The sequence below is a fragment of the Lacerta agilis genome, chromosome 11 (assembly GCF_009819535.1).
Source record: "Lacerta agilis isolate rLacAgi1 chromosome 11, rLacAgi1.pri, whole genome shotgun sequence".
NCBI lineage: Eukaryota > Metazoa > Chordata > Lepidosauria > Squamata > Lacertidae > Lacerta > Lacerta agilis.
In genome coordinates, this window is record NC_046322.1 from 2,774,797 (window position 1) to 2,787,500 (window position 12,704).

A 12,704-nucleotide genomic window follows, 5' to 3' on the forward strand; every position below is an offset into this window, starting at 1 on the left:
ACAGACCCTCCAGGTGTCCCTACTTTCCAGGGACGTCCCTGATTTAGAGAAACTGTCCCAGTTTCTGATTTGATCCCTGAATGCCCCACTTTTCCTTAAAGGTAAAGGGACCCCTGACATCAGGTCCAGTCGTGTCCGACTCTGGGGTTGCGGCGCTCATCTCGCTCTATAGGCCGAGGGAGCCGGCGTTTGTCCGTAGACAGCTTCCGGGTCATGTGGCCAGCATGACAAAGCTGCTTCTGGCGAACCAGGGCAGCGCACGGAAACGCCGTTTACCTTCCCGCTGGAGCGGTCCCTATTTATCTACTTGCACTTTGACATGCTTTCGAACTGCTAGGTGGGCAGGAGCTGGGACCGAGCAACGGGAGCTCACCCCGTGGCAGGGATTTGAACTGCCGACCTTCTGATCAGCAAGCCCTAGGCTCAGTGGTTTTAGCATGTCCCTATTTTCATTGGAGAAATGTTGGAGGGTTTGAAGTTCTCCGACCCTCGAGCAGCCTGAAGGCAATCCTGTATAGGGAAGTTTTTAAAAAAATGTTTAATGTTTTATTATGTTTTTATATATGTTGGAAGCTGCCCAGAGTGGCTGGGGCAACCCAGTAAGATGTGTGGGATATCAATAGTAAAATTATCATGATGGAATAAGATGTCCCTATTTTCATTGGAGAAATGTTGAAGGGTATGTATTACTGGAGGAATATTTTGTATTGTTAATTATTTTAATTTATTTCAGGTTTTAAATTGTTTTTGTTTGTTGTATTTTATCTTGCCGAGTTGCTTTGAGTTTGTTTGTTTTTGCTTTTCGACTTATAAATAATATTATCCCTCCCCCTTTCATTGTTTTAGGCCTCATCCAGACTTCCTTTTGCGCTGCGTTTCCGCAAGTCCAAACTTTAAAACTCCATGTCGGAGTGATTTTATTTTTGTCTCAGAACGTTCGTCGGGAAAACCCACATTTTAGCACTGAAATGGAGCAAACGGCAACGGGATTTTCTGCAGACTGCTGATGCAGATTTTGGTGGGGGGAAAGCTTTGGGACAAAAACAAACGAAGGAACACTGAGATACAGAGCTTTAAAGCGCAGATCTGTACTTTGAAAGTGCAGCGAAAAAGTAATTCAGGATAAGCATGCCAGGATATATATGTCGTATTTGTTTTTTTTTCGTAAACAGCTCAGAGAATGTTTCAGTATTAAGTGGTTTGCAAATATATGCAAGGAATCCTGGCATGACCCAGGCACCGGACACCTTCCGAGGATTGTACCAAAACAATTGATTGCACAGGGTGCGACCACGAGGACCAACTCTGCGGCTGCAACATGAAGCAGCTCTCACTTAAAAGAGAAAATCATTAAGAATTTACAATGAGCAACAACAGCCAGTGTTTTGAGGACGGGGCTTACGGCAGAAGCCCCATTTGCGTTCTGATGCATTATTTAGTCCAAACTACTTTTGAGTCCCTGTGAGGGAAAGCAAAACAAACAAAATTTGAAAAAAGAGATGTCGCTGCCAGCTTGCTGCATTTCCATGTTTTCTGTACTCCTGCCTTTTTAAAGACCTCATTTGTGGTCACTTCTTTTTGGGAAGCCTAAAACCCTGCTGACATCAGGCAGGCAGGCAGGCGGGCAGGCGCCTTCGCTGTCCCCTTTTCGACACCTGCTAAAAACATTTCTGTTCAGACAAGCCTCCCCAGATATGGAGAACGCTGATGAGTTATATAACCTGTTTTTTAGTTTATCACTGATTTTAATTGCTCGGCAGTTTTAAGTAGATGTGTATTGCTTAATTGATATTAATTGTTTTACAGTCATACGTCCGCTGCGGGTTGCGTTTTTGTGGGTTGTGAATGCGGCAAACCCAGAAGTGTTTGCTTCTGGGTATCGTTGCACGCACATGCTCAGAAGCGCGATATCGCCGCTCGGGATGCGGACTTTTCAGGGTGCGAATGGCACCCTGGAACGGATCGTGTCCGCAACCCAAGGTACCACTGTATTCATTTTGTAAACCACTTTGAGGTTTCAAAAGATAATTGTGCTTCAGTTTGGTGCATTGGTTGAAAAAGTACAAACTGGATACGTTGTTGTTGTTGTTGTTGTTGTTGTTGTTGTTGTTGTTGTTGTTGTTGTTATAATACCCTACCCATCTGGATGGGTTTCCCCATCCACTCTGGGCAGCTTCCAACAGAAAACTAAAAAGAGAATAAAACTTCAAACATTAAAAACTTCTCTAAACAGGGCTGCCTTCAGATGTCTTCTAAAAGTCAGATACAGTGGTACCTCTGGTTACGTACTTAATTCGTTCCGGAGGTCCGTTCTTAACCTGAAACTGTTCTTAACCTGAAGCACCACTTCAGCTAATGGGGCCTCCCGCTGCCACTGCGCCGCCAGAGCACAATTTCTGTTCTTATCCTGAAGCAAAGTTCTTAACCTGAAGCGTTATTTCTGGGTTAGTGGAGTCTGTAACCTGAAGCATCTGTAACCCGAGGTACCACTGTAGTTGTTTATTTCCTTCACATTTGATGGGAGGTCGTTCTACAGGGCGGAGGCCACTACCGAGAAGGCCCTCTGCCTGGTTCCGGGTAACCTCACTTCTCGCAGGGAGGGAACCGCCAGAAGGCCCCCGGCGCAGGACCTCAGCGTGCAAATGGAATTTCTTCTCTGCAGCCACCCCAAAGCTTGGTGGCTAGTTTGGCCTTCAGGTTCCATACTAGCAGCTACAACGTGCCAATGTGAAAACCTCACCGCGGGTGGGGAGGTGGTATTTTAAACCACATCCTGTAGAGCAAATCACCTGCTTAAGCCTATGGATGCTCCCTCTCCGGTCCAGCCATAAACTGTCTTACCTTAGGCATCTTGCGGAGGTTGGGAGAAAGCTTCAGGCAGGTGACGTGGCCACGGTCGTCCCCGATGATGATGATGGGGTAGATGGCGTTGAACTGGACATGGGTGATCTTGTTCTTCTTCTTGGCCACCACCGGCTGGTTGCAGATGGGTTCGTATTTGTTGACGCTCAGGTCGAAGACGTGGGCCTGGCGGGAGACAAAGGGAGGGGCACACAAAGGGGTTAAAGCTGAGGGTTGGGGGAGCCAAGCGATGGCTGAGCAACATTCCCAACCCCCACATGCACTGGTGGAGAACGCATAAGCCCTACTATGCCCCCACCCACCCCTTTTTGGCCACTTCTGGGTTACACTGATGCGGTCGTGTGCTGTGGTGCACAAATTGGACAAGGATAAAAGGTTCATTGCCTGTACAGTGAAGGCACCTGCCTGGTATCAATTGGCAGGGAGTTCCAAAGTGTCGGTGCTGCCACACGAAATGATTAAGTCCTTACAAATGAAGAACAGGTATTCCGTGACACCTGTGGCAGTGCCAGTTCCAACGATCGAAGCGGTGGACAGAGTGGGCAGATGTGGAGTAAGGCAATCTCGTAGGTAAACTGGTCCCAAGTCGTTAAGGGCCTTATATACTAATAGATAGTAACACCTTGAAACTGGCCACTCTCCCCCCCCGCCCCCAATACTGCATTATCTCTTCAAAGGCCAAGGGATGCTCTCTTTCCAGTGTGCAGTTATCCTTTGAAACAGGAAGTGCATTAAAGAGGAGCGAACAGGACCAGACGGCCATCTGTCACGGATGCTTCAGCTGAGATGCCTGCATTGCGTTGCAGGGGGTTGGACTAGATGACCCTCGGGGTCTCTTCCAACTCTACAGTTCAATGCTCCTCCTGCTGCAGGCGGCTGCTGCATTCGCACAGGGACAAGAACCCTATGCATCTGTGGCTGGAGGAGGCTGGCACCAATACAGTTCCAAGGCGGGTGGAAGAAGCGTATCATTCAGAAGCATTACCCTTAGTAGCACTGACTCTTAATTGGCCACGCTAATGTCTAAAATAATCAGGCAATCGGCTCTTAAGTGGAGGGATTCCTGCGCTGGCGGACAAATGCAGAAAGCACACACGCACGCACACGGACTTGCTGCCTCCACAGCTCTCTGCTATTCAGGGCCTTGATGATACAATCAAGAGGGCCATGGAGGTAATTAATGGAGAAAGAAGTCAAGGGGTGGGAGAGAAGCAGACTGAGCTAATGGATTTAAACAGGGAGGGGACGCAGGTTGTGTGTGAACATGATGGAACCTCCTGCCTGCCCGCCCCCCAATGCCCAGCTCAGCTTCAGAGCCAGAACGTGGGCACTTTGTGTGTGTCTTGAAATCAGCAGTGAGGGTGAAATATACTCGGAGTCCCATAGTGGTTTCATGCTCTTTATTGCTCTGCTTTCCTTGGGGCCACACGGCTGCGAGGCCGAGAGGGAGGGAGTCTTGTCATCTGGGCAGCCCAGGATCTCCACGCACGCTGTCCAGGTTTGCGTCCCAAAGAGGTCACTTCAGTGCTGCTCGCGCAGAGGTTTGACTTCACCCCCAAAGGTGCACCCCATTATCTCTCGAGACAGACAGATGCCCACACATGCCCCAGCCATGACTACCAATGTGGGGGGAGGATTGTAGCCATAGTCTTGGTTTTCCTCTGCCCCAGGAGGTGGTGATGTCTGCTTGCTAAGAGGGATTATTATTATTATTATTATTATTATTATTATTATTATTATTATTATTATTATTATTAGAATTCACAAATGCATGGGAAAAGGTCTTTCCAGGGCTCTTAGACATGAGAATTGCATGGAACCTCCATGTGCAGGAGCAGACTACCTCTGTCTGACTGGGTCCTGGGGAATAAACTGGGAGGGAGGACATTTGCCTCCTTCTCCTTCTCCTTCCCCTGCAGCATTTCTTTCTTGCTCCGTCCTTCTCTATTCTGGCTCCGCTTGGCACATTTCTGCAGCAGTCCGGGGAGGTCCCCAGTCGCTGTTATGAAGAAAGAGCCATCTGTAGGATGTTGTTTTGAAGTGCACAGGCAGGCGCTGACAAATGCAAATTGCTTTGGATGCTGGCTCCAGGCTTTCCAAAACACGACAGCCACACACAGGCAACAGGCACCAGGGACGGAGGCTGAGAAGCTTGCAAGTGCGCAGAAGGTCAGAGATAATCAAGTCTCTGAACTTTCCAGCCACAGACTCTGGGTTCTGTGAACTCCCAAAGACAAAAGCTTATTATTTGTTTATTGACAGGGTTACAGAAAAGAATTGCATTTCTCTCTTTTTTTCCTGGCAGAAGGCAGAGAAGGCACTGAAAGAGAGTTCAGAAATGCACTTATTAGCGCTCCTGAAATAAAACTGTGTGATTGGCCTAAGTGTCAAGGCGGGAGTCGGGAGGAGGACGGCATAACTCACAAGGTGTCAGTGAAGTTAACTCTTTATTCAAAGAAACAAAAACTGCTCAGGCCTGGTGAGCACATCTCCCCTTGGATAATTTGAGAAGCGGAGACAGCAATGACTTTAAAACTTAGCTGTGATTCCTGCATCGCAGGGGGTTGGACTAGATGACCCTTGGGAACCATTTCAAGCCGACAATTCTATGATTCCTCTTAATTCTCTGTTTTGTGGGCGGGGAGAGAGGTTTCTTCTGTTTTCATCTGGTTTTCAAGAAACGTCACTGAAGGTTATTGTTCATATTCTTAATCTGTTTATATGTAAACAGCTCAGAGATTGTATTCCATTCGGTGGTATTAAGGTAATTATAAATCAATTTCTGCGCCACCAGAAAAGTCCACCGTTAAGTGATAAAAAGTTCTACCTTCATGTTGGATAACAAGTACCTGTAATTTTATATTTATGGGGTTTAATAGATTTTATAGTTCATATGCCACCTTGTCATGATTTTGCAGCGTTTTTCTCAAGTTAGTCAAGAGTGAGATTTTTATTTCAACTATCCGAGGTGTTTAATTATGTTGTGCAATGTGCATGTGCTTCCACATTAATTGGTCTTAAACCACCTTAGGCGAGATGTGGCGTGAAGCTGGCCTGGAAGTCCTATCAGAGAGCAAAGGGAAGGCCAGTCTGTGTCACCAGATCTCCCCTAATCGGAGCAAGGATCCAGGATGAGTCAGAGATAAAAGGCAGTAGCAACAAACCAAAAGATCCGGTAACCTGGCAACATCGGATGGAATCAATACGGCAGAGAAAGGTGAGGGATGATTAAATACCAACATGGCCTTTATATCCTGACGTGCATCTTTCTGACATGCAGCTTCCGCTGGCCTCACGACGGATCCTTTCGCCTCCCTCTGCTGAGGCAGAGCTCAGCGTGCCCTGAAACAAACATGCCAGGGCTTCTTCAAGCTGGCAGGTCCTTTGGGGAGACGGGGCGATAACTTTAGCAACAGGCTTGGCGTGTCGCTCTCTGGCCAGCATCTATGGCTGTAAGGAAGACAGAACCAGAGACCACGTTCCCAGCAACATGCCGCTATTTTAATAATAATAATAATAATAATAATAATAATAATAATAACAATATACCCTGCCCATCTGGCTGGGTTTCCTCAGCCACTCTCAACAGAATATTAAAACACGATAAAACATCAAACATTAAAAACTTCCCTAAACAGGGCTGCCTTCAGATGTCTTCTAAAAGTCAGACAGTTGTTTATTTCCTTGACATCTGGTGGGAGGGTGTTCCACAGGGCGGGCGCCACTGCTGAGACGGCCCTCTGCCTGGTTCCCTGTAACTTCGCTTCTCGCAGTGAGGGAGCCATCAGAAGGCCCTTGGAGATGGAACTCAGTGTCCAGGCTGAACGATGGAGGTGGAGTCGCTCCTTCAGGTATACTGGGCTGAGGCCATTTAGGGCTTTAAAGGTCAGCACCAACACTTTGAATTGTGCTCAGAAACATACTGGGAGCCAATGTAGGTCTTTCAGGACCGGTGATTATTAAGATTCTTCTCTCCAACCACCCCCCCCCACCACCATGTTCTTCTGGATCAAGCACAAATAAAAGCCCCACACCGAGCAATCCCTGTGCTAAATGCACAAATTCAAAGGTGGTTAGAAAATCTGCAGAGCCAAAAGAGGAATGGGAAAGAGGCTAAGTTCATAACAAGAAGTTTGTCACACAGCTCCTTCATTAGTGACCTCTGCCAGACAACTGGTTAATAGGTGGAGAAGCTGTGCCCAGACTCGCTTTTCCATTAAGGAGGTGTTGAAATAGCACTCAAGATAGCCAGTCTACAGGAAAAGACCTTTCTTTACCTGTGATCTTGCAGCTGGTAGCCAGTACCGAACTAGCTGGTCTGACTTAGGGCTTGTCCACACTTCCACTTGAATTGTGCCTAGAAAGCAGTAGTTTTGCCTCTGCCCCGCTGCTTTCTCCCAGAAAACCCACTCTTTAGTGCTCAATCGGAGCAAACATCAATCCAGAGTTCTAGTTACAGGTAGGTAGCCGTGTTGGTCTGCCGTAGTCGAAACAAGTATCTGAAGAAGTGTGCATGCACACGAAAGCTCATACCAATGACAAACTTAAAGGTAAAGGTAAAGGGACCCCTGACCATTAGGTCCAGTCACGAATGACTCTGGGGTTATGGTGCTCATCTCACTTTATTGGCCAAAGGAGCCGGAGTACAGCTTCCGGGTCACGTGGCTAGCATGAATAACCCGCTTCTGGCGAACCAGAGCAGCGCATGGAAACGCCGTTTACGTTCCCGCCGGAGTGGTACCTATTTATCTACTTGTGCTTTGACGTGCTTTCGAACTGCTAGGTTGGCAGGAGCAGGGACGGAATAATGGGAGCTCACCCCGTCGTGGGGATTCGAACCACCGACCTTCTAATCGGCAAGCCCTAGGCTCTGTGGTTTAGTCCACGGCGCCACCCGCATCCCACTAATAACAAACTTAGTTGGTCTCTAAGGTGCTACTGGAAGGATTTTTTTAAAAAATTATTTTGTATCAATCCAGAGAAAACCCAACTGACATTTGCTCTGATTCAGTGATAAAGATCAGGTTTTCCGAGGGGAAAGCATTGGGGAAAGTGAGAAAGTGAACAAGCTATTAGTAGAAGGCCAGTTTCATACATACGATGCAAACAGGATGCCATCTTTTAATTTTGTATGGACTGCATGCATGGGAAGAAAGGATGAGTTTATTCAAAGTGCTCCCTGGCTAGACACACTTCATTTGCCAACAGGGGTGATGAAAGAGCCTGAGGGTTCTTTATGTTGCAGGTGATGGAAGACAATTGTCAACACTGCAGAGTGCAGAAAACAATATCCTAAATATAGATGCTGTGTCCTGTGAAGTCAACCACCTCTGCAAAAGACCCTGAAATCTCTGGTTAGATTTTTAACCTGTGCTCTGTCGAAAGGCTGCTCACTATCCAGACTGGGTGGCATATAAGATTTATCTGCTTTATTTATATATGCATATGCCCAAATTAAAACCGAAAAAACTCCTCTTCCTTTGCACAGCGCTGTCAAGCGAACAAGAGGAGAGGAAAGAAATCTTGGAAAGAGCAAAGCAGTCAAAAAAGAGATGACATTTCCTTGCTGCATATTAAGAACCACCCAACCCTTCCTTCCTTCCCCACAGAGGCTCTTTGGATCGTGGAATGAAATGAAATGAGAAAGCACTGTTTTTTGAGCATTTCTTCTTCATTATCGCAACAATTCATATAAGCAGCCAAGCAAGGTAGCCCAAATGCACATTACTGGAGACGAAGGCTTGCTTAAGGGAGTTTGCAGGTGGGGTGAAATGTGAATTGGAGTCTCCTGACTCACACAACCCTACAGCACAAAAGTTGTCGATGCTCTGCCTTGCGGTGGTGTCCTCGTGGCCTTGTACAAGGAACACTTCCAAGAGGACTGAGGCACCTCTTGTGCCAGGGTTGCAAAGTCACTTGGATTAATTATGGGACATGGTGATCGTTTCTAAAAGGTGGTGGGATCCTTCCTCCAGGTCCAGGAAGTCACATGCTTGGATTCAAAAGTACTGCCCTCAGTCCTAGATATATGCTTGTGGTCATGGCCCTAGCTGAGATTTGCTGGAATTATGGTGCTGGAGGAGACTCTTGAGAGTCCCATGGACTGCAAGAAGATCAAACCGATCCATTCTCAAGGAAATCGGCCCTGAGTGCTCACTAGAAGGACAGATCCTGAAGTTGAGGCTCCAGTACTTTGGCCACCTCATGAGAAGAGAAGACTCCCTGGAAAAGACCCTGATGTTGGGAAAGATGGAGGGCATAAGGAGAAGGGGACGACAGAGGACCAGATGGTTGGACAGTGTTCTCGAAGCTACTAACATGAGTTTGGCCAAACTGCGGGAGGCAGTGAAGGATAGGCGTGCCTGGCGTGCTCTGGTCCATGGGGTCACGAAGAGTCGGACACGACTGAACGACTGAACAACAACAAAAGGAATCTCAACTAAAGCACCCAAGAGGGGTGGACATTTGTTCAAATGGTCTGGGGAGGTTGCACCAGTTTGGCACCAAATGGGACACTAGAGAAATGGTGAAATACAGACCGCGTAAGTTGAGGGTTAATGGTGGAGGCTCCTGATGGGAGCAGCGGCCTTGATAAAAACTGACACAGGAAGCCAATTTGGGTTGCAATTTGTTATACGAGCAACTGCTCAGTACCGTTTTGTTGTTCCCCTGCAGAAAAGGGCAAACCTCCTCCTTCTGACTGACAGAAAGTGGTTCCAAAAAAAAACCAACCACTGGCAGGTTTCCAGAAGGTCGTTGCCGAGTTTACAGCCTTCTGAATCTCAAAAGGTTGCTACGTTTAGCAAGGAGGAATTAAAGGCCCCAGGAGCATCCATCGACGAAGCATTTCAGCCACTCAATGAACGCACTTGGCAGGCTGGTATTTATCCTGAGGTCATTTGTCATGGCAAGGATAGCTCCATTACCACCGATGAAGGATCTATCCATCTCAAAATATCTCATTACTACTCAGTCTTCGTGGTCAATACATTAAAGTGCCTTGCTTATTTCTTGCCTTCCTTTTCTTTTCCTTTTTTGAAAAGCAGCAGCTTAATTCAGTCCTTTGCAACATGGCACGAGAAATGATTCAGCCTTTGATACCTTTTCTGGGAAAAGGATGCGCTCAGTGCCTCGCATTTTCAGGCTTGCACCACAAAGGGCCTACCAATACGTTATGCAAATCCATGTAACAGAACCACAGCAGCCCTCCTCTATCAAGAGAGAAGCTCACGAAAATCAAGAGTGCAAAGATAAGAATCACTTTGCTGGGTCTGCCAAATAAGGCAGCTGGGGAGGGACGGGACCAGAGCAGGTGGCATTTGTGTCCAATCCATTGCTAGGATCCATCCTATTTCGGGGAGAGAAGTGCTCAAAAGTCTGATCTGGTATCCCGTTCTTTAAACAACTCTCCCCAACACTGAGTGAGATTCTAAAGCAGTGATGGGAGAGCTTGTTTAACGCGATGGGCATATTCCTTTCTTGAAAATTTCTGGGGGCCACATGGGAGTGGTGGGTGAGGCCGGAGTCCAAAATGGGCGGAGCAATGCATGCAATATTTTACCTTTGTGCAGAGAGAAGCAAGAGGCACCGCCAGGGTTCGAACACATATTTCAGGCAGGCAAAAATGCTCATGGAAGGTTCAAAGGAGGGCTGGTGGAAAGAGGGAGCATGGCTAAGCTATGCTGCCTCTGAACATGGAGGCTCCGCTATGGTAGTCCTGCTCTCCCTTGAATCTATGTCATCCTCTTTCTGAAGAAGCCATCCACACCAGTGGCCAATCTCTGCATTCTTGTGCCTGCAAGTTCCATAGTTATACTCCCTGAGAAGAAGGGAAAGTGCTTTTGTGCAACTCCATGCCTTTGTCGAAATACCGATGGCAAATAGCTTACAAACTTATGCTGATCAATCACTCATTAGCCTTCTGAAATAGCCAAGCAGTCCTGGGCCTTCACTCTGGCCAACATCACTACAGAGGGCAACTGTTTATTAACCATGTGGTTCGCAAAGAGCTCACCTCCCTTTCTTCCTTTTATTTTAGGTTATGGTTGCGGCAGAGAGGAGAGCAGTTTTCTGCCACGGCAAAATAGGTGGCTGCTCCTGAATACCAAATTCCACCCTCCCCTGGCAGTGCCTCGTGTAGCTTCATGTATCCCTATTAAAGCATATTCCTTCCCGGAATCGATGCCAGCAGCACTTCATTAGGGGACGGGATTGAATTATCCGCAGTAATTGAGCCGAGCCATTTGAACAGGAGGGACAAAAAGGTTATGAAGGATTCTCAGCTCCCCTGATGTGGGGTAGGAAAGACTTCATTAAAAATGAATCTTGGGCACTTGTTTAAGCATCACCAAAAAGGTCTACTCTGCGCCAGTGAGCTCAGCTACTGCTGTAGCCTTTCCCAAACGCGCTGGTCCATGGAGGAAGGACCATCATTATGAATAACTCTGCCAAAGATCTGATCTCCATCTAAAGAGAGAGATCTTGCAGTCGCTCCTAAGGGAAAGCTGGGTTTCTCCTCCTGCCAATTATTTTTTTTTAATGGTGAATATGACAATTGCACAGATACAGATTGTTCAAATCTCCAAAGAGAGGGGCAGTAAGGGAAGAAGGAAGCTGTTATTTTCCTTGCCTTTGGATGTAGCTGATAAACAAATGTTTCCAGGTTGGGGACATGGGAGAAAGCATTCTTCCATGCCCCTGGATTTCATCCAAGGAAGCGGGAGAAAATGCAGGACATTTCTTCACCACTTCTTCTGCTTTATGCTGAATATTCTCTTGATTCATGTTCAAAGGCAGGCCTTGCACACCCTGATACCCCACTAAGTAAACGCCAGCAAGCAGAGCCGTCTTAAGGGGATCTGCCGCCCTGGCGCGGCTATCCCTCCGGCGCCCCCGCCATGCCGCCTCTCCGCCGCCTCCCTCCCGCGCTGGCCGCCCCTTGGGAGGGGGGTTGGGCGAGCGGGGGATGAGGGGCGTGGCGCTGGAGCGGCGCAGGGCTCTGCGCGCCCTTCCAGCGCTTCTGGGACGGGAGGCGAGGGCAGCCGGATGGCGCGGTGCAGCCGGCCAGCTCATGCTCCCGCGCGCAGCGCGGCGCGGCGCAGCTGGCCAGCTCGCGCTCCATCAGCCGGGCGGCCGGCTCGCGCTCCTGTGCTCTGCTGGGCAGTCAGAGGGCGCTGCCAGCGGGGCTGGAGGGCGGAGGCGCCCTCCAGGCCATTGCGCCCTGGTGCGCCGCGCCACCAGAGTAAATGGATGAGATGGCTCTGCCAGCAAGCTTGCTTTCTGCCGCTCCGCAGGGTTGGACTGGAACCAATGGATTCAAATTGCAAGAAAGGAGGTTCCGACTAAACCAGGGGTAGGCAACCTAAGGCCCGGGGGCCGGATGTGGCCCAATCACCTTCTCCATCCTGCCCGCAGACGGTCCAGGAATCTGTGTGTTTTTACATGAGTAGAATGTGCCCTTTTATTTAAAATGCATCTCTGGGTTATTTGTGGGGCCTGCCTGGTGTTTTTACATGAATAGAATGTGTGCTTTTATTTAAAATGCATCTCTGGATTATTTGTGGAGCATAGGAATTCGTTCATTTTTTAATTTAAAATATAGTCTGAAGGACAGTGGAACGGCCCACGGCTGAAAAAAGTTGCTGACCCCTGGACTAATCTTTAGGAAGAACTAGCAACATCAGCCCTGCTGGGTGGTAATCCCTTGCAGATGACCGCAGTGCCAGGAGACAGACATTCTGGTTGTGCACCCACAACAGTGACCAGAGGAGGAATGACCGCTGAGAGGAGCAAAGGAAGAAGAAATGCCACAGTGCATCTGCACCAACACAGCTGGATGCCTT

The 12,704-nt window shown here is 48.1% G+C and overlaps 1 protein-coding gene across 1 annotated transcript in view; it reads right to left on the reverse strand.

Annotated features, from left to right (window-relative positions):
- DNAI1 (dynein axonemal intermediate chain 1) overlaps positions 1–12,704 on the reverse strand; it is a 148,408-nt gene that overhangs the window by 44,838 nt on the left and 90,866 nt on the right. The window contains exon 19 of the mRNA XM_033164582.1: positions 2,842–3,027. Coding sequence (XP_033020473.1) covers positions 2,842–3,027 — 186 coding nt within the window. The remainder of the gene's footprint in view (positions 1–2,841; positions 3,028–12,704) is intronic.